General features: G+C 48.3%; 1 protein-coding gene across 4 annotated transcripts in view; it reads left to right on the plus strand.

Annotated features, from left to right (window-relative positions):
- The window catches only part of DNAH10 (dynein axonemal heavy chain 10), a 133,203-nt gene that overhangs the window by 106,605 nt on the left and 750 nt on the right, over positions 1-25,848 (plus strand). For 2 of the 4 annotated variants that reach the window (XM_055322253.1, XM_055322256.1), the window contains 21 exons: positions 5,963-6,144; positions 7,186-7,322; positions 8,288-8,505; positions 9,555-9,776; positions 10,061-10,208; positions 12,107-12,386; positions 13,050-13,279; positions 14,285-14,558; positions 15,790-15,894; positions 16,290-16,444; positions 16,984-17,138; positions 18,190-18,373; positions 18,963-19,163; positions 19,862-20,071; positions 20,246-20,341; positions 20,997-21,168; positions 21,639-21,770; positions 21,950-22,161; positions 22,253-22,420; positions 24,293-24,473; positions 25,570-25,715. In XM_055322253.1, the coding sequence (XP_055178228.1) occupies positions 5,963-6,144; positions 7,186-7,322; positions 8,288-8,505; positions 9,555-9,776; positions 10,061-10,208; positions 12,107-12,386; positions 13,050-13,279; positions 14,285-14,558; positions 15,790-15,894; positions 16,290-16,444; positions 16,984-17,138; positions 18,190-18,373; positions 18,963-19,163; positions 19,862-20,071; positions 20,246-20,341; positions 20,997-21,168; positions 21,639-21,770; positions 21,950-22,161; positions 22,253-22,420; positions 24,293-24,473; positions 25,570-25,715 (3,808 nt within the window). Of the gene's footprint in view, positions 1-5,962; positions 6,145-7,185; positions 7,323-8,287; positions 8,506-9,554; positions 9,777-10,060; positions 10,209-12,106; positions 12,387-13,049; positions 13,280-14,284; positions 14,559-15,789; positions 15,895-16,289; positions 16,445-16,983; positions 17,139-18,189; positions 18,374-18,962; positions 19,164-19,335; positions 19,432-19,861; positions 20,072-20,245; positions 20,342-20,996; positions 21,169-21,638; positions 21,771-21,949; positions 22,162-22,252; positions 22,421-24,292; positions 24,474-25,569; positions 25,716-25,848 lie in introns of those variants that run through there. The other 2 variants (XM_055322254.1, XM_055322257.1) reach the window with 2 other exon arrangements.

Genomic DNA, 25,848 nt, shown 5'->3' on the forward strand with positions numbered 1-25,848 from the left:
TCTGACTCTAGGGTGCCCCTAATAGAGCTCACTGGTAAATGTAGCACCAAGACTAAAGGCGGGAAGGAGCACTCCCCTGTGTGCTGGCCCCACACACAGCTCCCCACTCCCCGGTGACCCCCTCAATCCCTCAGCTCTCCCCATCACATCCTCATTTGCAGGAAGGGTTCAGTCCCTCTGGCCCCACAACCAGGTCTCGTGTTAGAGGGACTCCTGCTTTCAGGTCAGGATCAGAGGTTGACTTTCCATCTTGGGCTCTGGGAAGAATGAGGCTTGTTCTCTATGCTTCTCGCTCTTACTGAGGGCTGAGCAGCCTTCCTTTGCCCTTGTTGTTTGCTCGGTAGTGAAACATGGGGATTTGAACAGAATCTTCAGCTTGTTCCATGGCAGAGGACCCAAGCAGTTCTTGGGAGGTGATCTGCAGATGCTCCTGCTGTTAGCAAGAAGGCATTGTTTCAGTTTTCCAAAGTGGGGTTGAATGAAGGTATAAGGACAGTCGTATGTGTCAGATGTCTGGACCAGGGCCTGGAACAAGGCAGAAATGCTTACCAGCTTGTGCTGTAGGATAGGCCATCAGCATACACGTTTTCAAGGGAAATGGCCAATCACCAGTTACATGAATTTTGGGCACCACTCCCAGGTCAGCAGCATAAAAATACTGCAAGAGCATAGAGCTGGGGAGGAGTTTTGAGGGGGGTTTATTTGGAGAGGTGGGACTGTGAGTCCCCCATCAACCCAACGAGGGGGTGCAAAATGGGGCTATGGGGTTTCTACAGAAGTAAACGGAGAGCTTGCTATGTCCCCTGCAGTGAGCAAGGGATGCCTGCCTCACACCCAAGGCAGGTGTGAGATAGATGCTCAGCTCCTTTCTGAAAAAGTGGAAATGGCCTATGACCTAAAAGGAAAAATTTTTTAAATTTTAAAATTAAAAAAAAATTTAAGTAACTATTGGAATAGATATGCTCATGCATGGCTCTGTCTCTTATGGGCTGTGTGACTTTTGGCAAGTCACCTAGCCTCTCTGTGCTGCAGTTTCTTAATTTGTAACATGTGGATGATAACTGTCCCCATGGCATCAGGGCGATGTAGAGGATTGACTGAACTATTATATGAAGAGTTCTCAGGATTGGGTTGACCATGCAGTCAGTGCCAAGTAAGCATGAACTAGGATCATGGTTCCTACATAAAAAAGACATTTGAAAGCCCCTCCCACAAGCCCCACCAGCTTAATACCCCTCCCCCCACGCAACAGATATCCATTGCCTTTCAGTTCTCATGTATCCATCCAGAGAGTTTTTATGCAAGATCAAGGCAACCAGGCAACATGTGTCTCTTGAGTTCCCAACTTTAGACTCTGAAGTTAGTAGTAAGAACAAGGGATACCTGAGTATTCTTTTTTCTTCCTTTTTTTTTTTTTTTGGTGTGTAAATGTCTGCACACATTTTCCTATATCTTGGCTTCTCCAGTGTACAATGCATTTTGGAGATCTTTTGCATGTTGCTATAGGATGAACTTCCTCAATATTTCAAAAAAGCCCATCATATTTCACAGTGTGGTTGTGCCATTATCTATTTAACCAGCCCCAGTTTATGAATCTCTTGCCAGTCTTTTGCCTTTATGACTTGCATGGCAAAGCATAATCCTGACTATACTTAATTCTGCAACTGGGTGAGTCCACTGGAAGGGCACACTTCCAGAGATGGAATTGCCGAGCTCAGGGATGTGTGCGTTTATAATGTCTACAGCTACTATTTAATGCTCTCCCTGAGGGTGGAACCAGTTTATCCTCTACTTACAATCCATGTGATTTGCCTGCTTTTTCATAGCCTCACCAACAGAGAACATTATTATACATTTGAATTTTTGCTCATTTTGTAGATGAAAAATAGTATTGTGTAGTTTTAATGTGCATTTCCCTATTGCAAGTCAGGTTGGCCTTTATTTCATATGTGAAAAATGTGTGTAAAGGTTGTGTGTATTTCCTTTTCTGTGAACTGTTCATATGCTTTGCCCATTTATCTGTTGAATTGTTATTATTGCTTTTTTCCTCCTTATGCATTTCTAGTGGCTTTTTTTAAAGTTTTTTAAAAATTTATTTTTTAAAAGTTAATATGTGCATAAAAGGAAACTGAAAAACACAAGAAGGAAAGAACAAAGTCATCCATAATCACAAGCAGTTTACAGTTTGACTTCTAGGTCCCGTGTGTGTATCTATCTACACAAGTAAGCATTTTAAGTAAGGTCGTACAGTTATGTATCATGCTTTTACACGCCATGAATATTTATCATGTTGAAGTCCCCAAACTATGAGTATTTTGATAACCAAGAATACACGACACCAACTCCATCTGAAAAAAAAATGTAATCCTGCCTTTCTTGGCGACAAAAATATAAAAGACAAAAATGGCAACAGGCCTCTAGATAAAGATATTGGCAGAGTTACAATTAAAATACTGCATTCCCTTAATGTTCAATTAAAAACTGAGAGGGATCCCTGGGTGGCGCAGCGGTTTGGCGCCTGCCTTTGGCCCAGGGCGCGATCCTGGAGACCCGGGATCGAGTCCCACGTCGGGCTCCCGGTGCATGGAGCCTGTTTCTCCCTCTGCCTGTGTCTCTCTCTCTCTCTCTCTCTCTGTGACTATCATAAATAAATAAAAATTAAAAAAAATTCTTTTAAATTAAAAACTGAGACATAAAGTAACAGAGTACACAACATATAATGCTTCTAAAAGAATTCATCATCCAATCTATAATATTCAGTTAGCAAAGAGGTATGTTTCCATTGAATCACTTAATGTATTTCTATAGTACAGCCAAAGAGACTAATACACGTTATCATTAAAATGTAAATATGAAAACATCTGTATACAACTCTCCCTCTATACTTCCTTCTGCCCCTCTGCTGCCAACCTAGTAAGTTCTGACATTTCTCAGAGACAGCTTAACAATCTCATGTCCAAGATGCTTCTTTCCTATCAATGGTAACAAAGAGAAACTTATAAACTAGTGGCTTTTTATGTGATAGGGAGATCAGCTTTATATCCATGATGTGAGTTGCAGATATTTTCCCCAGTGGTTCATTGGCCATTTGACTTTGCTGGTGAGGTTTGTGTGTGTGTTTGTGTTTGTTGTATATAAAATTTTTATTTTTATGTGGCAGACTTTAGCAATATTTTATTTTATGGCTTTTGGATATAATGTAATACTTAAAAGGCTTTAAAACTGCAGGATCATAAAACAGTTTCCCCATGATTTCTTCCTGTACTTTTACAGTTTAATTCTATACAGTTAAATATTTGATCTTTTGGATTTTACTGGAGTTCAGTTTAGTTCAGATCCAATTTTATTTTTTCCAGATGACTATAATCTGGCTTTCTTTAGGTTGTTTGGATGTTAATTGTGGTGAGCCAGCACTGACATCTTGACAATTTAGCCCCTTCTTTCTGTAATGTTCAATCCCCTTTTGTAGTAGTCATCAGATATTAAGGCAGGAAGATTAGGAGTCATGAAGATTAAAAATGGATGATCCTCTGTAGTATAAATGCTCCCTTTGTTACTGGCTTGAGATTTTCCTTTTCTTCCTTCCATTCATTTGGTAGTCTTTGGGTGCCTACCACACACCCACCCTGTGCTGGCACTGGGGCTGAGCAGCAATGAACCAGGCAGGCAGAGTCTTCACTACATTCAACTGACACTCTCAGGAAGGCACAGGCATTCATTCAGGAATCCTATATGTTCAGTAAAATCACCCAAAAAGTTAAACGAGAAGGTCTTTGCTGCCATGACTGTAGATAATGGGGGAACTTAACCTAGTCTGGAGGATGGGAGGCTGAGGAAGGTATTCCTCAGGAATGACATTTATTTTTTATTTATTTTATTTATTTTTTGACATTTATTTTTTAAAGGTTTTTTTATTTATTTGAGAGGTGGGGCGGGGAGAAGGAGAGAGAAACCCAAGCAGACTCGACACTCAGGTTGGAGCCCGATGCAGGGCTTGATCCCAGGACCCTGAGATTACGACCTGAGCCAAAATCAAGTGCCTTATGCTTAACCAACTGCATCACCCAGGCGTCCCACTGCCTCTGTCCCTGGAAGTGACATTTAAACTGAGATGTGACTAGAGAGTAGGGATTCACCAGCTACAGGATAGAGGCTAGAGGGGGGACCCCCTCTGAGGCTGGAAGGAGCTTGGGCCGAGGGAAAAGCAGACAGAGAGTCTGGGTTAGAGTGAGAGAAGGTAGGGAGTGTGGTTTGTGATAATTCTTCCCCTCCAGGGAGGACAGCATCTTATCATCATCATCATCATCATCATCATCTCTCTCTCACACCTGAGTTTTGTGATAAGAGAAAGGAAATGAAACAGAAACGTTTCTATTTCCCAGCCTGACAGCCTCAAGATTATTAACACTTCAGTTATCCTGTGTTATGACAGTGATACGTGCTGGTAAACATGGTTCTAGGTCCTAGTTTGTAAGCTGATAGCAGAGAACTTCACTTTCACAGACTCACAGAGTTTTGGAGCAGGAAGGTCTGGTTCTGCCTCCCCATTTTACAGATGGGAATATTGAGAGCCCTGGATGGTTTATAGCTTGCCCATAGACGCAGGACCCTGCATAGAGGCTGGGTTTTTTTCTGTCTTATATCTGAAAACATCTTACTGATTTTTTCCTTCTCTGATTATTCAAAGATCAGTGGCCTGGGCCTGGCCTTTGTCAACCCCAAAGTAAACCTTTTAAAAACAGTTGACAGCGTTGCCTGCTTTCGTAAGCGCCTAATGCCAGTATAATTGAACCTCTCCCTGGTGACTCAGGACCATTACTTTAATCATTGGTCTTTGTGCTGGAGTCATTGCCTCTGCTTGTCCTTACACCATGTGGCTCCTTCTCTCCTCTCTTGTCTGCAGGCAAGTGGGTGGGGGTCTTGGGGGCTGGGATAGGGGGGCACTTGCCCAGTATAGACAGTCTCCATATTGCTGTGCTGGCTGGGTTGTTCCCACTCTCTTGTTCTCTCCTCCTGCTCGCCTCCTGGTGGACTGGCTGGGGTTCCACCTCACCCTGCTCCTAGACTGTCCTGTGCCCTTCAGGGGCCTCTGTCATCTCCACCTCTTCTCTCCTCCTTTTCTTTCCTTCCCTTCACCTCTTCTTCATCATTTTCCGTATGCTTCTGTCTCTCTTCATGATTTTGGTGTCTGCAGGACTCATGTGTCTTTTAGAGACTTTCCCCAGCAGCAGACAGCCAAGAGCCCCCCCCCCCGGGTACAGTTAACATGTCACCCATTCCTTCTTCTGTCTCTACCAGGCCTGCTGTGCTGTGTCCCCTTCCCTCGAGTCTCAGTTCCCTGGAGGGTTGAGGGTACTGGACATCCGAGTGTTTGGAACAGCAGAGTGATGGTCTGGTCTCACCAAAGACAAAGGAAATGGTGAAGGAGTGACATAGCCTGGAAGGAGCCCAGAATGTAGGGATCCCAGACCCCATAGGCTGTGTGAACATGGGCAGGCCATCCAAATACTCTGAGTCCTGTACCTTCATCTAATAAATGGAAAATAGGATGATGACAAAGAGGAGGTGGAGGATGGCAATAATGCCAGTGGCTACATGACAGAGTCTGAGGAGCCACCCCAGGGCGTAATTAGAGACAGATTCTTAGGCTCCACCTTGGCCTACTGACTCAGATGCTTGGGGTAGCCTGGGTTTGCATTTAATGGTCCCCGCACCCATGATTCTGATGCCAGTCAGTTTCGAGGAGCCTGATCTGGCACCTGATGGCTGAGACCAGTCCCTGCCCTGAGAGAAGCGCACCCGAGGCGCCCCAGTCCATGTTGGGATATGGCTTTCTCTGCTTCCAATCAGTGTCACCTCTAAGAAATGACTCTGGGTTGAGCCATTTTTCGTGGAACTCTCACTCAGGCTAGATCCCGGCCACTTCTGGGTCTGATTCACACACGTTCTTGTTTCTCACCAGGTCCTTTGCTAAGCCCCCCATACAGGTGCAGACCGTGTGTGAGTGCATCCTCATCATGAAAGGGTACAAAGAGCTCAATTGGAAGACTGCCAAGGGCATGATGTCTGACCCGAATTTCCTGAGATCGCTGATGGAGATTGATTTTGATTCAATCACCCAGAGCCAAGTGAAAAATATCAGAGGTTTGTACGGACAGACACAGGGATAGCCAGGGTTGATCTTGCAGCTCAGGCTTTGGGAGCAGGGATGGAGAGGACAGAGGGATACTAGTCCCAGGCTAGCCCTCCTGTTGTGGTCAGTTGTCACTGTGGCCCTACAGATGGGATAGCCCAAACAATCATTCCAAAAGGCAGATGGAGGGCTGTTGTGTGAAATGGAAAGGCTGGATGCTAGATGGGCCATAGCAGCCGATGCCCTCTGAACATTCAAAACCAATCACTCTGGTGTTTCCCATTAGGAAACAGGACCTTCCTATGGACCCCAGGCTGGCCTTGTCTTCCGTCCGTCTTGTCCATTAAGCATGGGGGTGCAAGAGGCGCTCTAACCCTGACTTCTCCTCTTGCACCTCTTGCCAGTATAAAGTCTTCTATAGGTCTCTGGGAAATGGGTGAGGAGGGGCTGGCACCACAGCCAGCCTCCCCATCTTCAGTTATAGAATGCCTGCTTTCCCTTTGAGTCTGATGCCTGACCGGCCTAGATGCTTAGCCAGTGGGGATGAGGCTTTAGTCTTTGTGAAAAGTCATTCAAATTCTTAGTGTCACTGTTTATCTTCATGGTTTGTTCAGAACGTTATTATCAAATGCTCTTTCTCAGCCACTCAGAAATAAAACTGAGTGAAACACAAAGGATAGCAACTGTAAAAACCCAAGAACCTCTCTTTACTTGAGTATTGACTGGATGGGTTTCTATTCATGTGAAACCTCTTGAGGTGAGGGTATGGGTAGAGGTGATGGTGACCCATCATGGCATATGAATTTCAGCTAACTCCCTGCTCTGAGCCACTGTGATGCAGTTGGGGGTCCCCACGGACACCATGGACATGCATGTACCTGGATCATAGTATGTCCTGGGCAGTAGTAACCTGTGCCTCTCACTCACATCTGAAGTGTCCACCTACATAAAACTCATTTAGTGACGCTTGTCCATCGACAGTTTATTTCCTATTTTACTTCCCCAAGATGAGGCTAGTCACTCATCGAAATTATTGCACCTTTGACCATTAGGCCTCTTGAAGACCCTCAATACCACAACCGAAGAAATGGAAGCTGTGAGCAAAGCAGGCCTGGGGATGCTGAAATTTGTTGAAGCTGTAATGGGCTACTGTGATGTTTTTAGAGAAATCAAGCCCAAAAGAGAAAAGGTATTGTCCCTGTGTAAGACCTACACACTGCTGCCAAGAGAGCAACCTGGAGTCAGAATTATTACATCCACAACTTCGCTGGAAAAATTCTGGCAAAGTTCCAATTTTAAATCACATAAACATTTCCCCCTCCACCACTAATAAATGATAACCTTGAATTATATAACTCTCATCTGGACAGTGTGAATGAACTGGCGGAACCAAAGTCTGGAAGATTTCAAATTTTGTGTGAAAAGAGGAAGGCTTATGGGTAAAAATCATCCTCTATAACTAAAGCAGGACACTCAGCCTCGGTGCTAATGACATTTGGGGCTGGACAGTCCTGTGTGGTGGGTCCTGTCCTGTCTGGTGCACTACAGGCTGTGTAGCAGCATCCCTGGCCTCTACCTGCTGGATGCCATTGACCTTACCCCTCCGTTTTGACAACTAAAAATGTTTCCAGACGTTGCCATATGTCCTCTGGGGGTGGGAGCGGGGGTGGTGGCAAAATCAGCCCCAGATGAGAATTCCTGGGTCAAGTAACGTGGAACACACAATACAAAGAGAGTTATAAGGTGACTTGATCATTTTGAGACATATTTTGACATTGCTTTATAACTCAGAATTTTGTTACTCAGAAAACTTGGAATCAGGTGTCTGGGACTGTTTTCAATGAATTCTTTTGACTTTTTGATTCAGAACCACAGTGTCACTTTGCTGTGACCTCAGCACACCCAGAAATTAAGCTATCTGCCAACTTGGATGCAGGATATCTTTTTTTCCAATGGGATTAGTGCTTTTGCAGCCAATGGTGGAAGAGGTGACTAAGAAAAAGAGCCATATCCCTCAGCAGGGCATATGGTGGCCCCAAAGAGTGGGAACATCATTAGAGATGTGGTGTGGACACAAGCCCAGGGGTGAGGCTCTTTTATCCCTGCCCTACTATAGCACCTTTCCCCACCGTTCTGTGACTTGTCTCCACTTAGGTGGCCAGGCTGGAGCGGAACTTTTATCTCACTAAACACGAGCTCGAAAGGATCCAGAATGAGTTGGCAGCCATCCAGAGGGAACTGGAGGCTCTGGGGGCCAAATACGAGGCAGCCATCCTGGAAAAGCAGAAGCTGCAGGAAGAAGCCGACATCATGGAGAGGCGGCTGATTGCTGCAGACAAGCTCATCTCTGGGCTGGGCTCTGAGAACATCAGGTCAGCACCTAAGGGACCCCTCCAATGAGAGCTCCGAGCCAGAAGGGGTCTGTGAGTGGACATCAGCAACCAACTTTCTTGCCATGTCGTCTCAACTGCACGTTGCAGTTTTACCTGAAAACAGTGTGGGAAAATTCTGATTTTGCTCTTAACACATTCAGGGCAGCTAATACCATTTTACACATTCTGTGGTTTATTAGATAATTATTAAGGGTTAAGGAGGCAGTGCTGCTGTGGAGACAGGGAGGCACCAGTGTCTCTGGTAAGGTGCCGTCTGTCCTGGAAATGTTTACTTCTTGGAGACCTTTAACCCTGAGTGCCTCCTGGGTGAGTCTGGAGGAGGAGTCCGCCTCTGTTGCTGGACAGATGTCTTCTAAGGGCTCTTGTGTCTGGCTTGGTCCTGAGCTTCAATTTTAAGCAGGTCGGGCTGGCTGGCTGATGCCTAGGGGCAATGCTGTTTGGCCATAACTGGTCCACTGGATGTGAGAGTAGTTCCTAATCTGGTACCTAAAAAGTGGTATGGAAAACACTAAAAGATACTGTTTGCTTATGGGAAATAAACCATTTTCAGTATTTCTAAAACCTAGAAGACTGGGCCACTTAGCAGAAGGGGCCAAATGAAACATCTACTTCCTTTTATCTGGGGTAGAATTTTGTCACCCAAGCAGGACCAGATCTCATGAGTTCTACTGGGAGTGTCTTTAAGTTACTGATTAAAGCATTCAGAAACAATGTGATTACTGCTTAATAAATAGCTTTGAGACTAGATGCATCCCGCAAACATTTACCCAGCCCACTAGATGCTGGGTTCTGCCCACTAGATGCTGGGTCCCTGCAATTGAACATGATCTTCTAAAACCCTGGGCTTCCTAGAGTAGGAAGTCCCAAAATGACCTGGCATTCTTTGTTTCTAAAAGAAGAGACTGTCTCCAATGATGTTTCCTTCTGGCTAGCCCCATTAGCAATGTGTCAAAGCATTTCTTCTAGAATGTTCCTTCTGATTGTGCTAGGAGATAACGGCTTACCGTAGCCCTTATCTCCTGTGCCAGGTGGCTGAGCGAGCTGGATGAGCTGATGCACCGGCGAGTGAAGCTGCTGGGGGATTGCCTGCTCTGCTCAGCTTTCCTGAGCTATGAGGGCGCATTCACCTGGGAGTTTCGTGACCAGATGGTCAAGCAAGTTTGGCAGAATGATATCCTGGAGCGGGAGATTCCCCTGAGCCAGCCTTTCCGGTTAGAAAACCTGCTCACCGATGATGTTGAGATCAGCAGGTGTGTGTGAGCCTGAGCCCGGAGGACAAGGGTGCCTGGGGTGAGGGGGGGGCGGGGGTTGGTGAGTGGTCCACGTGGGTGTCATCCCGGTGCAGGAGAGTGAGGAGTGTAGCTGATTTGTGTAGAAATGGCAAGGTGAGCTGCAAATCCAGCTTCCCCGACCCTGAGGAGAGTTGAGCAGCTTGGGGGCTGGTAGATTGTTCTGGAAGGCTAAGCCTGTTACTCTTAGCACCCGGTTACAACTTGACAAGAAAAATAGATTTCCCTGTCACTGTCCCTTCCAGGTGGGGATCCCAGGGGCTGCCCCCTGATGAGCTCTCGGTTCAGAATGGCATCCTTACCACCCGGGCCAGCCGCTTCCCCCTCTGCATCGACCCCCAGCAGCAGGCCCTCAACTGGATAAAGAGAAAAGAGGAGAAAAATAACCTGCGGGTATGACCAGCTCTCCCTGGTGTCCTCTGTCCTCACTGCCTGCTCCCGGGGCACAGCCTGCCTCTCTCAAGGTCCCTAGCTGGCAGCCCCAGGCCCTGGGCTGAGCTGACATATCACTGTCCTGAACATCTGGGTAGAGCCCTCTCCATCCCTGCACACCCGTCCTGTTGAGTCTTTGAGGGCAGCATGGCCTGCCTTGCGCTTTGCTCTCTTACCTGTGCTTTGCCTCGCAGCTATGAGAGACTTGAAGGTGGAGATCATGCTTTCCTTATCTTTGCATCCTCCTTACCTGCACAGGGCTGAGTGGCCTGAGATGCTCAATCTTTTTTATTTTTTATTTTTGAACGAAGGAAAGATATCGCAGTATCTTTTAGTTGAGATGTAATTCACATACTGTAAAATTCACCCATTTAAAGTGTACAATTCAATGATTTTTAGTATATTATATACAGTGTTGTATAACAATCACCAGAATCAGTTTTTACCACCCCCAAAAAGTAATGCTGTGTGCTTTATCCATCACCTGCTCCATCCTCCCATCACCCCCATCTCCTAGCACCTCTAATATATTTTGTAGGTTCATCTCTTCTCAACATCTCATATCAGTGGGGTTGTCATACACTATGTGGCCTTTCATGTCTGGCTTCTCTCACTGAGCATCATGTTTTTGAGGTTCATCCAGGTTCTAGCAAGTGTCAGAGCTTCCTTCCTCTTCACGGTTGAATCATACTCCATTGTGTGGATAGACCGCCTTTTGTTTTGTTTTTTATTTTTATTTTTAAAAAGATTTTATTTATTCATGAGAGACACACAGAGAGAGGCAGAGACATAGGCAGAAGAAGGAGCAGGATCCCTGCCGGGAGCCCGATGCAAGACTCCATCGGATCCTCTAGGACCCCAGGATCATGCCCTGAGCCAAAGGCAGACGCTCAACCACTGAGCCACTCAGGTGCCCTGATACCGCCTTTTACCATCCATTTATCCGTTGATGGACATTTGGATTATTTCTACTTTTTGGCTATGATGAATAATGCTGTTGTGAACATTCCTGTACATGCTTTTGTGTGTGTGTGTGTGTGTGTGTGTGTACATATGTGTTTAGTTTTCCTGGGTGAAATTGGTGGGCTCATTCACTTTTTGCTAAACTACTTCACAAACTCATGATTTTCAGTTTTGCTTTTTCCTTGTTTTTTTTTCTAGTCCCTGCTTCTACATATGTACATGCTGTTGGGGGAGGGTCTACTCTAAAATAGACACCCAGCTACAGTGAAACAAATATTATTAATGTGGAGATGGCCCTTGACAACCCCCCACCCCAGCCTGCAAGGTCCTGAGAGGGCCTGTCCTAGCCCCCAGCCCTGCTCCCCCTACCACCTTCTTCATATATATATATATATATATATTTAATTTAAATTCAATTTGCCAACATATAACACCCAGTGCTCATTCCATCAAGTGCCCTCCTCAGTGCCCGTCACCCAGTTACCCCATCCCCTCCCCCACCTCCTCTCTCTTGGCGGGGAGGCTCAGTTAGTGAGCAGAATAAAAGAGGGCCCAGGGAGCTGGAATTGAGGAGAGTTTTTTCAGACATTTTGAGGAAAGAGGTATCAAAGCTGTCATGAGCCGTCATCAAAGCCTCCCACCGTCATGGTGGGAGGAGAAGAAAAGCAGTGAGGGAGATAAACATTCCTGTGGACTCTGTGTTGGATGCTCTTGAGGTCTCCTGCGAGACGTCCTGACACTGCTATGGTTCCTTTGGCTGCTCAGAGCTTGACCGTGGTGGCTTTCTGGCTTCTGTGGGCCTCCTGGCCTCCCTTGAAGCTCCCCCCCCCCAGAGGCGCTCTCCCCATGTGTGTGCTGAGGACACAGCACCCTGTGCCTACCACCCTGTCTTCCAGGTGGCTTCCTTTAACGACCCTGACTTCCTGAAGCAGCTCGAGATGTCCATAAAGTATGGGACCCCTTTCCTGTTCCATGACGTGGACGAGTACATCGATCCTGTGATTGATAATGTCTTGGAGAAGAATATCAAAGTCACCCAAGGACGCCAGTTCATCATCCTGGGGGATAAGGAAGTGGATTATGACTCAAATTTCCGACTGTACCTAATCACCAAGCTGGCCAATCCCAGATACACCCCATCTGTGTTTGGGAAGGCCATGGTCATCAACTACACGGGTGAGGATGTCTGTACCCTCAGTGGCAAATGGGGTGGTCAGCATGGAGACCACAGTCAGCAGTCAGGGCTTCCATGGGGCACTGTTTGGTTTGCTTTCCCCAGGTACCTCAGGTCATGCTCTCAGGGTCATGTCTTCATTGGTTGGTTCTTAATGATGAAGGTTTGGGTGCCCCCTAGGGAGGCAGGGAGATGCGTGGCTTGGGGGGTGCTGAGTCTGGGCCATTGCTCTTGGAAACGCACACTCGGAGTAGGGTGAGACCCCACTCTGCTGGGGCAGGAGGTTATTCTGGGTTTGAATAGGTGGCATGATTTTAGATGCCCCTTCTCCTTCCTCCCAGCTTAATTCTGTTAGGAACCGGTGCCACTTTCTAGGAGTGTCCTCCACCTGCTTAAATAGGTTAAGTAGGTTGGAAGTGCTTTCAGCTCAGGCTCCCCAATGTGTGGGAGCCCCTGCACGCTTGTTGCCCACCACTCTGTAAAGGAGCATCTCTGTGTTGTTTTGACGGTTTTGACCTGTTGGCTTTAGAGTGATGGCAGGAGCAAGTCCTCGAGTTCCCAAAGTGCTGGCTCAGTTGCACCCTCCACTTGGCCCAGGCACAGCGTGCAGTGGGCACGGAGACGTGGGCTGCCTGGCAGTGATGGCCTCCCTTTGCTCCCCATAGTCACACTGAAAGGTCTCGAGGACCAGCTGCTGAGCGTGCTGGTGGCCTTTGAGAGGCGAGAGCTGGAGGAGCAGCGGGAGCACCTCATCCAGGAGACGAGTGAGAACAAGAACCTGCTGAAGGATTTGGAAGACTCTCTGCTTCGGGAACTGGCCACCTCCACGGGGAACATGCTGGACAATGTGGAGCTGGTACAGACCCTGGAGGAGACCAAATCCAAGGCCATGGAGGTATAAACTGCATTGAGCTGGGAGTGGTGGTAGTGGTTCCTGGATATGCCTTTGGGGCGCCAGTGCCCTCATCTGCTCAAGGAGAGAACTGGACTTGGTGATCTCAGGGGCTCATTCCTGGGTCTTGGAAGCAGAGGCATAGGGGTACGGTGGGGGTGGGGATGGCCAACTGTGCTGGCATCAGATTTGAGCTCTTAGTCATCCAAGGCTTTGCCTGATGAGAACAGGCCACCTTTGTTGGGGTGTTCTATGAGGAGGGAGGCCCTAGAGGTGTTCCCAGGGACCCTTGTGCATCAGATCAGCCTCTTTGAGTCAAGAGTGATCGAAAACCCAGCTCTACTTAAGTGAACAGGGAATTTATCTGCCTAGAATGTGGAAAGTCCAGGGATGGCTTCAGGTAGAGCTGGATCTAGGACTCTAAACATATCATTAGGGCTCAGTTTCTCTCTGTTTCCAGGGTGGGCCTTTTGTTGAGGCAGCTTCATTCTCTGCCTCCCTGTGAGCCAAGCTCCCCTCATGGTCAGCAGGTGGGCATGGCCTCATGCCCCCTCAGGTTCAGGTCCAAAGGGAAGAGTGAGAATCTTTACCTGTCTCTATCATGAAGGTCCTGAGAGTCAGTTCAGTCACATACCCACCCCAAATGAATACCATGGCTGGGAGTGCTGTGTGTAGACTGGGCCTGGGTCACACGCTCCTCCCCTGGAGTTGGGGTGGACCCAACATATGGAATGAGAGGGGGAAATTGGAGTCTCCAAGTTAGAGTCAGGGACTGTTGTTAGAAGAACAGGGCACAGGTACCGGGGAGTCCAGCCAACAAACATCCACTACACGTCGCAAGAGGGTGGGTAGGTGCTCTGCAAACCTCCACAAGCATTGCATGGATTTCTTTGCTGCTCCCTCCTGCTCCTGCTGTCTGCATTCCTTGCTTTCTTGCCCATTTCGTAAATCATTCTGGTTACGGTGTAAGTCTCTCCATTTCCCCGGTGGTGCGCACCTTTGCTTTAGGTATCGGAGAAGCTCAAGCTGGCGGAGAAGACGGCCTTGGACATAGACAGGCTGCGAGATGGCTACCGGCCGGCTGCCAGGAGGGGGGCCATCCTGTTCTTTGTGCTGTCCGAGATGGCCCTGGTGAACGCCATGTACCAGTACTCCCTCATCGTCTTCTTAGAGGTCTTTGGCTTGTCACTTAAGAAGTCCCTGCCTGATTCCATTCTCATGAAGCGATTACGGAACATTATGGACACGCTGACTTTCAACATCTATAACTACGGTTGCACGGGTGAGCGCCTCTCTGCCCTGATTAGGACAGACATGCCCTGTGCATGTGCCCCTTTGTCTGTCTGTCTAGATCTCTTCTGTTTAGGATGTGAGGCTCAGTTTCCCTTCATTCCCTCTTTAAAGGCCCCTTCTCCAAACATGGTCACATTGGAGGAACAAGGGGTCGTGTCGGGTTCCACACGTGGATTTGGGGGGGACATAATTCAGCTCCTACCAGTAGGGCAGGAACAAGGTTGAGGACTGTTGTCCCTTGCAGCTCACAGAAGGTGGAATTCGAGTCACAGATGTTGACTTACACAGTTTTTTCCCCAAGAACACATTTCTTCTGTTTCTTTTTTTTAAGATTTTTATTCATTTATTTATTTGAAAGAGACTGAGAAAGAGCACACACAAGCAAGAGGGAGAAGCAGACTCCCTGCTGAGCAGGGAGCCCAATGTAGGGCTTGATCCCAGGACCCTCAGATCATGATCTGAGCTGAAGGCAGACACTTTAACCAACTGAGCCACCCAGGAGCCCCCATTTCTTCCATTTTTTTTTAAGAAGAACTTTAGTATTAAGCATCCACCATCAATACAGAATCTATTGGTGGAATGTGCTTGCTCTGCAGTGGAGGTTGGCACACCGTGACCGGCAGGCCACTACTGGCCCACTGCCTGCTTTTGTAAATAACGTGCTATTGGAACACGGCTATGCCTGTTTGTCTCTGTGTCATCTATGGCTGCTTGTCTGCTGCAGGGGCAGATGAGTAGTTATTTTGGAGGCCACCTAGCCTGCAAAGTCAAAAATATTTCCTATCTAGCCTTTTGCAGGGAGCTTCTAACACCTAGACTATACCAGGCAAGAACTCGCACTTAGGCAAACGACCTGTTTTCCATAGAGAAAGCAGCTCTGGACTTCTATCATACTGTCCTCCAGTCGCCTTTGGACCCTGTGCTGCACTTCCAGGCAGGTGGGGTGGGTGCCGCTTTGGGCAGGGCTGCTGCAGATGCACACGAGTGAGCGGGACCACAGGCCAGTTGGTGGGCTCCGGGTGCAAACTGAGCCCGTGGTGTCTGTCCCTAGATGTGGTGTCTGTCCTTAGATTCCATAGATGTGGACAACTGTGCAGCAGAGACTGAGTGCCGCCTTGCTGTCTGGAATTTCAGTTCTCTCATGCTTAAGCTTGTGCATAGGAAACACCACTTTCAAAGTGACTTGACTCTATCAGTGCCCCTCTGATGTTTCCCTCCAGGGTTGTTTGAGAGACACAAGTTACTCTTCTCTTTCAATATGACGATCAAGATAGAGCAAGCAGAAGGCAGAGTCCCCCAGGAAGAATTAGATTTCTTCTTAAAAGGTGACAAATGTGCCTCCTTTCGTTCTTCCCCACTCCCTTGGCCCACATTGCACTTGTTCGTTGAAACAGCATTACCAAAACTTCTCCTTAGAACTTGACTTCTGATGGCGCTGCCGTACCAAATATTTCAGTTGGCAGTTCCAGCCTCAGAAATGGTTCTGGTCTGGCCCGGAGCAGCCAGGTTGCTGCCCACAGGCTCCCTGAGGCTGGAAGCCACATTGACCTGCCTGTCTGGTGTCCCGGGCAGTGGGACAAGGCAAGCCGTGTATCCCTGTCTGTCCAGTCCCCTCTGGAGATGCAGGTTCTCCCAGGAGTGGGAGAAGTCAAAGTACTGAGCTGCCCGCTCCAATCGGCATGTGGCTGCCGGCTGTTTACTTCCCTTCTCTTGTGATTAGGAAACATTTCCCTGGAGAAAAGCCAACGGAAAAAGCCCTGTGCTTGGTTGTCTGACCAGGGATGGGAAGATATCATGCTTTTGTCAGAAATGTTCTCAAATGACTTCGGAAACCTTCCTGATGATATTGAGAAACACGTGGCTGTCTGGAAGGAGGTGAAACCATGTTCTCTGCCTCCGCCTTCCTTTCCCTGTCAGTCATCTTGAGATTTAAATCATGGCCTTACTCCTTGTGAGTGAGAAGATACTCCAGAGTGACCCATTCAGAGTGTAGTCAGTGCCTGCCAGCACCCTTGATCAAATTCTCCTTTATCTACCCCAGCTAGTGTTGTGGGAGAACTGTCCATCTGTCCATCCATCTGTCTGTCCATCTGTCAGTCCATCCATCTGTCTGTCCATCCATCTCTGTCCATCCATCCATCCATCCATCCATCCACTCAGAAATGGGCACCAACCACCCTTGATGGGCACTGGGGACTCAGCAGTCAAAAAGACTCAGTCCCCCCCTCCCCAAAGGTCATAGTTTTGGAAGGGGAGAGAATCGAAAATGACAGATCTGACCGGAAGTGACCTTGAGGTCATACTTCTGTAGGTTTCATTCCTTTACAGTGACTTTTGGGACCTTCCTGTAAAAATGGGGGCCTGTTTCGTTTCTGAGTTGATGCCACCACAAAAATACTCTTTGCTCTTCCCAGTGGTATGACCTGGACTCCCTCGAGCAGTTTCCATTCCCTTTGGGTTACGATAACAACATCACCCCTTTCCAGAAGTTGCTTATTTTGCGTTGTTTCCGTGTGGATCGGGTGTATCGGGCGGTGACCGACTACGTGACTGTAACAATGGGAGAGAAGTAAGTGCATTGTTGAGTTTGCTTTGCCCTTCTGTGGGGTCACTGCCCCCTGCCCTGCACCCCGGACTGGTAGACAGCAGTGAGCTTCTGAGAGAGCCACCACTGCCCTGGCTTTGAGCAGTGTTTGGTAGTCACTCTAGTTCTGCGCTATCTGGGAGAAGTACAGTGTAAACCATGTGTGTGAAGTCTTCTAGTAGCCGCATTCGGAAAGAAACAGATAAAGTTAAAATTAATAATATTTTACTCAACACATTAAAATATCATTTCAAAAAAAGTAAAAAATATCATTTCAACATGTAATCAATACAAACATTGAGATATCTCACGTGGGGTTTTAAAATTTTTTTGGTGTTATATCTTCAAAGTCCTGCCTGTGTGAATTTACCCTTGCTGCCCATCTCAGCTTGGACTGGCCACACTTCACATGCTCAATAGCCACACAGGCCTACTGACCTTCCATACTGGACAACGTGGCTCCAGGACTGAGGCCAGGCAGATGACTTGGGCTTGCAGACTCATGCTCAGATGGCAGCGAGTGAGCGAGGCTGGGTGGGGACTGCGACAAATCAGAGCAGTCGACCCTGGTCCACAGGGGCAGCTGCCCCTTAGTTCCTGTTCACACCAGTGGGCAAGGGGGACCCAGAGTGGCTGGATCCTCTGACTCTTTGAAAGAAGCTACAAATTTGGGGTTCTACATGAAATTGCTCAAGCCTGATGTGTTGGCAACTCATTTTCAAAAATCTTGAGAAGTGGGCCATTCAGGACATACCTGTGGAGTTGTCGGTGTGGAACCTCTGGGCTGTGTGCCAAGGGGACGTCCACCTTGAAGGGCCCCTGTCAGGAAGCATCCCCATGGATGTGCTGGGTTGTGCTAGGGGATGCAGTGGGGCCCCTGTCCCCTAGAACTTCACCCTCTCATGTGTGATGTGTGCATAAACACTGGACTCTCACCTGTGCAGAGCAGAGGAACAGCCAGAAGGTTCTGGAAGGGATGAGGCAAGTGTGCTGTGGCTGTCCTCCATGAGGGCCCCCATGTTGTTTCCCTCACTAGGTATGTGCAGCCCCCGATGATCAGCTTCGAGGCCATCTTTGAGCAGAGCACGCCAAACTCGCCCATTGTGTTCATCCTCAGTCCCGGGTCCAACCCTGCCAGTGACCTTATGAAGTTAGCTGAGCGCAGTGGTTTTGGAGGAAACCGCCTCAAATTCCTTGCCATGGGTCAAGGTCAAGAAAAGGTAATTAGTTGTTGGAAGGAACAAACTCTAAATGTAGGTGATGTCACTGGCCTCCATTAGCAATGGGCTAACATCTGGTTTCAAGGGTGCTGCTCCACGGTGAGCTGGGTGCATTTCCAGTCCCTTGAGCAGCACTCGGGTACCAGGATGATGTGGGACAGTAGGATGGTTCTAGAGTGGGCATGCTGTCACTGCCTGACCTTGCCTGGACGTTGTGCTCTGTTGTTTCCAATGTCTGTCCACACATAGTCCTCCTTTCCTCCAGTCTTAGTGACATCCCTGTTTCTAATTAGGGTTGTCATTATCCCCATGGCATGGCCATGGGGGTAGTCAGGGCACCGCTGCAAATGTCCCAGAGAGCCTGGAGCTCCAGGCTGGGAGCAGCCTGGTGGCCCAGTGGCCCTGAAGGGATTCTAAAAGATCAGCTCTTTGAAGGCAGCCTCTGTAGCTCCTGGGTCACTCATATCTTCATGCCTTCTGCTGGAGTGGGCTCTTCGTTTTCTCGGGGCATGGAGTGGGTCTCTGGGAGAGCACAGGGTCAGTGTGACTTTGGGACCCTGACTCCTCCCTTCTCTCCCCATCGATGCAGGTGGCTCTGCAGCTGCTGGAGACGGCGGTGGCTCGTGGGCAGTGGCTGATGCTGCAGAACTGCCATCTCCTGGTCCGGTGGCTGAAAGATCTGGAGAAGTCCCTGGAGAGGATCACCAAGCCCCACCCAGATTTCCGCCTGTGGCTCACGACAGACCCCATCGAGGGCTTCCCCATTGGAATTCTGCAGAAGTCCTTGAAGGTCTGACTTTAGGACAAACACCCCATCCCCACAGCCCCGTGCCTCAGATCACCACCATTCTGCCATGTGTGTGCATGTGTGTTCGTGTGCGTGTGTGTTTGCAAATAAACCTAGGACACAGCCAGACTCTCTTGGCCACCCTTCCCACTTCAATCTCTTCCTTTCTCTTCAGAGATAAGCAATGCCCTGCATTGGGTGAGTTTTGGGGGATGCAATTATGACTCTCCGGCCTGCCTTTACCACTTTCGCATGTATCCAAAACAAGATCTAGGTTCGTTTTCCAATACTTCCCATTTATTAAACCTTCTTTTTATCTCTAATGATAGGCCCACCCACATCTAGCTCTGGTGTCTTATATGCCCCACTGAACTTACTCTCCAGAGAAGTTCTGTTTGGAAATGTCATCTGTCATCAGGGGCAGGTAGAGGGAAAACTTTACTACTCCCATTTTGCATTTGAAGATTCCATGGCCCAAAGAAGCTCAAGAACCTTCTTTGGGCCATTTGATGAACAGGAGCCAGAACAGTATCTATTTCCTTAACTTCTTTGGGCCCTTAACAAGAGACTTTTGCTCTCTGGGGAATGGGAAAGGTGGCCACACAGAGGTGAAGGGAAAGCCTGAGATGTCTACATTTTGCACGCTCTTCCAAGCTGGACTCAAGGGCCTGTGGTTTCTGTCATGATTTGCCTTCTGGCAGGTTGTTATGGAGCCACCCAACGGGCTGAAACTCAACATGAGAGCAACTTATTTAAAGATCTCTCATGACATGCTGGAGCAGTGTCCACACCCTGCTTTCAAATCCCTGGTCTACGTGCTGGCATTCTTCCATGCAGTGGTGCAGGAGAGGAGAAAGTTCGGGAAGATCGGGTGGAACGTGTACTATGACTTCAACGAGTCTGACTTCCAGGTGAAGACACATGGTTGCTGCTCCTCCTGAGGAACTTCCTCCTCAGCCAGCTTGTCTCACCCCCACCCTTTCTGCAGCTAGGACAGCTGCTCCTCCCTGCACTTTGGGAGAGGGGCACAGCTTGAGCGACTTGGTGGGTTGGACGATAACCAAGCCTGTCCCTCCTCTCTTAAGGTCTGCATGGAGATTCTGAACACATACCTAACAAAAGCCTTCCAGCAACATGACCCTAGGATCCCGTGGGGCAGCCTCAAGTACCTAATTGGAGAGGTAGGAGCGTCTTGGGGGACCTTTCATGGGCTGCCTCCCAGGGCTGGAAGTGGGCTGTGGCCTGGTGCCCTGTGCATGACCTCTGAGCCCTTGGTGACTTCCCTCTTGCTTCTGCCACCTATCAGCTGAAGGCCCTAGGTCTCTGAGGATTTCTATTGGCTTACCACCCGGTTGTCTTTCTTCTAAGGAGGTTCTAGATTTATCACTCCTGGGTGCTATGTTCTCTAGGGGTCGGCAGTTCCCCACCTGGCTATGCCTTGGGCATGTCGTTGTAATCTTGCTCCTGTTCAGTAGGCACGGAGGTCCACACTGGGGACCATGACTTTATACAGGCCTCCCTCACAGCCTGCACATGGCTCACACAGGGACGTCACCAATTCCAAAGACCAAAGTGGCAGTTGGCTTCTTTAGTTGCTCTGTGGTCTGTTTACTGTGTTTGGGTATTTTGCAAATGGCATACAGGCTCCCAGCACTTCACGAGGGTGCATATCACCTGGGGCACCTGTTTACACCATGGGTCAAAAGGCACGTGATCAACATGGTTTGAGCTGCACAGTGGCCAGGCCAGCAGGAGTCTCCCCGAGGGCACCTCAGGTCTCAGGGTTCCCCTGGCGGGTCTTGGGTTCCTGGCCAGCTCTCGCTCCCCATAACTTAGGTCATGTATGGAGGACGGGCCATTGACAGCTTTGATCGACGCATCCTGACCATCTACATGGATGAGTACCTGGGAGACTTCATTTTTGACACTTTCCAGCCATTCCACTTCTTCCGGAATAAGGAAGTAGACTATAAAATCCCCACTGGTGATGTAAAGGAAAAATTTGTCGGTGAGATTTCTCAGGCATCAAATATATGTTAAAAGTGTTTTCTAAGGGAGATCCACCATACATTTCAGCTGTTCTGTTTTCTATGGTAGCCTTGTTGGCTCTTCTGACCTCTCTGCTGGTGGGGGTCCTTGACCGGTGGGCCGGCTCTGTTACATTTTTTTTCAGGGGGCCCAGCAAGTCCCTTATAGCCTCAGTGCTGATGGAGTTAGTTCAGATTTCTTGTCTGGAATGATGACAAATATGTCAGATTCTGCCCAGAAGGGCAGAGTGTCCTAGGAAACTCCCTGAGCATTTTCATAAATGATTAGTACACAGCTGGAGTAGGGTATGGTGGTATAGATTTTTTTAAATTTAAAAACAGGTCACCCATTAAGCAGTGGAAATTAGTCTTGCATATCTGGGGATGCTGAGGCTGTGGGACCTCAGAAATCGAGGGTGGTATTACCGGGTATTCTCTGTTCTGATTATAGAAGCCATTGAGGCCCTCCCACTGGCCAACACACCTGAAGTGTTTGGTCTTCATTCCAATGCTGAGATCGGCTATTACACTCAGGCGGCTCGAGACATGTGGGCTCACTTGCTGGAGTTGCAGCCTCAGACAGGTAAAGTCTACCATGGAGGACTGAATTAGTTTGGTTAGGGTGGAAGGTGTTGGCACAAAGTGCTATTGGTTCTTGTAGTTTCTATATTGTTGATGCCATTCCAAGAACCAGAAGGCTCTGGATGCCCCAGTCCTAACACCCAGATGCCATGCTTTTCCTAAAAAGTGTCCTGGTTTTAGGGGAATCCAGCAGTGGCATCAGCCGAGATGATTACATTGGCCACGTTGCCAAGGACATAGAAAACAAGATGCCTAAAGTCTTTGACTTGGACCAGGTCAGGAAGCACCTTGGGGTGGAAATCTCCCCCACGTCAGTGGTACTTCTGCAGGAGCTGGAACGCTTCAACAAGCTTGTTGTAAGGATGTCCAAGTCTCTGGCTGAACTTCAGAGGGTGAGCATGCTCCTAATGTGCAGACCACGGCCTAGATGCTCTACCCACTTCTCTGATAGTCATGCCTGATTGCTCTCCATTCTGTGCACAGGCCTTGGCTGGAGAAGTTGGAATGAGCAACGAGTTAGATGATGTAGCCAGGTCTCTTTTCCTCGGGCAAATCCCTAGTATCTGGAGAAAGCTTGCCCCTGACACGTTGAAGTCCCTGGGAAACTGGATGCCTTACTTCCTGCGGCGGTTCAGCCAGTACACGTTGTGGGTAAGTAAGATGCAACAGTCTCTTCATTGGTTCAACGTTCAGCCTGGACCACCTGACCACCTCCAGCCCCTCTCTAACTGCAGTGGTGCCTTCTGTTGGCAGTTGATTGGGTGTTCTAGAAATGGTCTTGGACTCTACAGGCATATCTGTATCTTTTTTGTCCTTTTCGTTTTGTTTTCAAGACTTTGAAGCATATTATGCACAATCTCATTTATTCATCTCGGAGTCCATTTTTGCCAAATGTACTTCCTTTAAGAACAAATACTTATTTAAAGATTTTAAATTTGGGGGATCCCTGGGTGGCTCGGGGGTTTGGCACCTGCCTTTGGCCCAGGGCGCGATCCTGGAGTCCTGGGATCAAGTCCCGCGTCGGGCTCCTGGCATGGAGCCTGCTTCTCCCTCTGCCTGTGTCTCTGCCTCTCTCTCCTCTCTCTGTGACTATCATGAATAAATAAAAAATAAATAAATAAATAAATAAATAAATAAATAAATAAATAAATAAATAAATATTTTAAATTTAGAGACACCTGGGTAGCTCAGTGGTTGAGTATCTACCTTTGGCTCAAGGCATGATCCTGGGTCCAGGGATTGAGTCCCACATCAGGCTCCCTGTGAGGAGCCTGCTTCTCCCTGTCTCTGCCTGTCTCTGTGTGTCTCACATGAATAAATAAGTAAAATCTTTTTTAAAAAGGTACAGGACTCAAAAAAGGACATTACTTGAAAAAACAGATTTTTAAATTTATTTGACAGAGAGAGGGGGCACACAAGCAGCGGGAAGGGCAGAGGGAGAGGGATAGGGAGAAGCAGACCCCCCACTGAGCAGGGAGCCCAACGTGGGGCTCAATCTCAGGATCCTGGGATCATGACCTGAGCTAAAGGCAGAAGCTTAACCACCTGAGCCATCCAGGTGCCCCTCTAAGTACATTTAGATCTACTTTAGTCTTTTTTAAGGGGACCCTGTTTTATAGATGTTCCATATCCTTTCCCCTGATGGACATTTAGGTGGTTCCGTTTGGGTTTTTTTCCTTTTTAGTCAGTGTGGACAACACTCTGGCGCACGTGTCTTTGCATTCTCACATGAGTCTATTTCACGGGTAAATCCCTACAACAGCAGAGTTGAGTCCCAGGGTGTGCACTTTGCACTCTGATAGCTCTTGTCAGATGGTCTTCTCGACAAGCGGAAACCACAGTGAACAAATACGATTATTTCCTTCCTCTCTGCCGCACTGGCTGTTCTTAATATTTTGGATTTTTTCTCCCTGATAGGTAAATCATAATATGTTAGGATAGGTAAATAATACTCTGTTTGGGTGTGCATTTCTTTAATTATGTTGAGGCAGAGCATATCTTACATACACGTAGGTACCTTCTTTTCCCGTGAATCTTTTTGTGTCTTGATTTCCTTTTTATCCAGTTCTCTATCTTTTTAAACTGATCTTTTAGAGCTCTTTGTGTAGCAAGATTAGCTCTTTGTCTGCCAGTGTTGCATTTCTCCCAAATTGTCATAAGTCTTTTGATTTTATGGCATTCTTTCCATAAGAAAGTTTTACATTTTTATTTAGTCAAGTGTATCAGTCTGTTCTTTTATGGCCTCTGGGTCTTGCATTCCCAACTCCAAGATCGTGACAACATTCATTGGTGATCTGATCTGGTACTTTTGTGGTTTCACTTCTTTTCTACCTAATCTTTGTTTCCTCTGGAATCTAGTGGTTCAGCTTATTTTCCCCAGCAGGCTGCCAGTTATTCAAATACCCCTCTTTTTGCCTCTACTGTGAAGTATGCTTTTATCATGAACTAAACTTCTGATCAGCTCCAGCCCTGGCACTTGATGGTGGCCCCCGGCTCCTGCCAGTTTCCCTCCCTCCCCTCCAGGTTACTGAGAGTGAGCCCAGTGTGATGTGGCTCTCGGGGCTGCACATCCCAGAATCCTACCTCACGGCCCTGGTGCAGGCCACCTGCCGGAGGAACAACTGGCCACTGGACCGCTCCACCTTGTTCACGCAAGTGACCAAGTTCCAGGATGCAGATGAAGTAAATGAGCGGGCAGGACCAGGTACAGTCAGCTCGCGGTGGAGTGTCCCTCCTCGGGCCACCCCCGATTCAGAGGAGCAGGAGTATGTGGGCCAAAATGGGCCAGGCCATGTTTGAAAATGAGCTAACATTGGTTAACTGCTGCTAACATTGGTGCTGTGTGTGTACTAACCGTGTCTTGACCTCTCTGCGGGTGAATACATGGGCTTCTCTTCCAGTTTCAATGCCGAGACCTGGGGTTGATGTCATAGGGACCTGAACCATGTTCACCCTGCTTGTTTGTGGGAGTAGCCTCCTCGGTCAGAATTAGATCCTTCAAAGAACTGGATCCCTGAGGGCTTCTCTGGAAACCCTGAGGGGCCAGGGAGGTGGGTGCTAAGAGGGCAGGTCAGACCAGGTTGGACCCGTTAAATTATAACATCAGGTCCCTTCAGCATTGGTGACTGGTGCCACAGACTGGCTGGGAGCTGCCATTTCCCAGGGCTGTGCCCCATAGAGGACCTTTCACTGTGAGCAGCAAGAGCCCTTGAGTGAGCTTGGAGTTGGGGTTCATGGTGGAGATTCAGGGATGCTCACTGTCCCCATAGCACAAGGCCAGCGAGGTTTCAGAGGAACTGGCAGGTATCAGGGCCACCACACTCTCTGGGCGAGCGACTGTCCTCTGCTACTGTGAGAGTCTGCGTGTTCTGCTCCCCAGACACCATTTTCTCTGCCAGGCTTTGACTTTCTACTCCCACTCCCTCTGGCTCAGGAGGAGTTTGGGATTGCTGTGGTACCAACTGACTGGTGCTTCTGTCTTTATAACCTGGGGGCCCAAGCGGTCTAGGTCTGTGTGCCTTGAAGCAGATTTCTGTGAGAGGCAACCACCCCTTGTCTCCTTGGCCAAGGCTGTGGGGAGGGGGGGCTCCTGAGGTCTACAGTGTCCTTTCTGGGATGTCCCTCCATAAAAGAAGAAAGGACGACCACCTCTTCTGGAAAATGGCCTGGGCTGTGTCTGGGGGAAGGAAAGCCAGCTAGTTGCCTTTGTGTGTGTGTGCTACCGACATCTAGTAGAGCTGCTGCACAGCAGCATTGCTGGTGCCTCCATGTAAATCCTGGTCTCTTCCTGGTATCTCTAGGATGCTTTGTCTCAGGACTGTATCTAGAAGGCGCTGACTGGGATGTAGAAAAAGGCTGTCTTATCAAGAGCAAACCCAAGGTGCTGGTGGTTGACCTGCCGATCCTGAAGATCATCCCCATTGAAGCCCATCGCCTCAAACTGCGGGTAGAAGGCTGACGCCTGCTCCTGTGTACCCCCCTCCCCCCACTTCTTAGCGTCGGGTCACACATGGGGTGGTTCAGACAGTCTTGCCCTTTAAAACACGGGTGCTTAACCTTTTGTGGATGGGAGAAATCTT

This window comes from Nyctereutes procyonoides, unplaced genomic scaffold (assembly GCF_905146905.1).
Source record: "Nyctereutes procyonoides isolate TBG_1078 unplaced genomic scaffold, NYPRO_anot_genome, whole genome shotgun sequence".
NCBI lineage: Eukaryota > Metazoa > Chordata > Mammalia > Carnivora > Canidae > Nyctereutes > Nyctereutes procyonoides.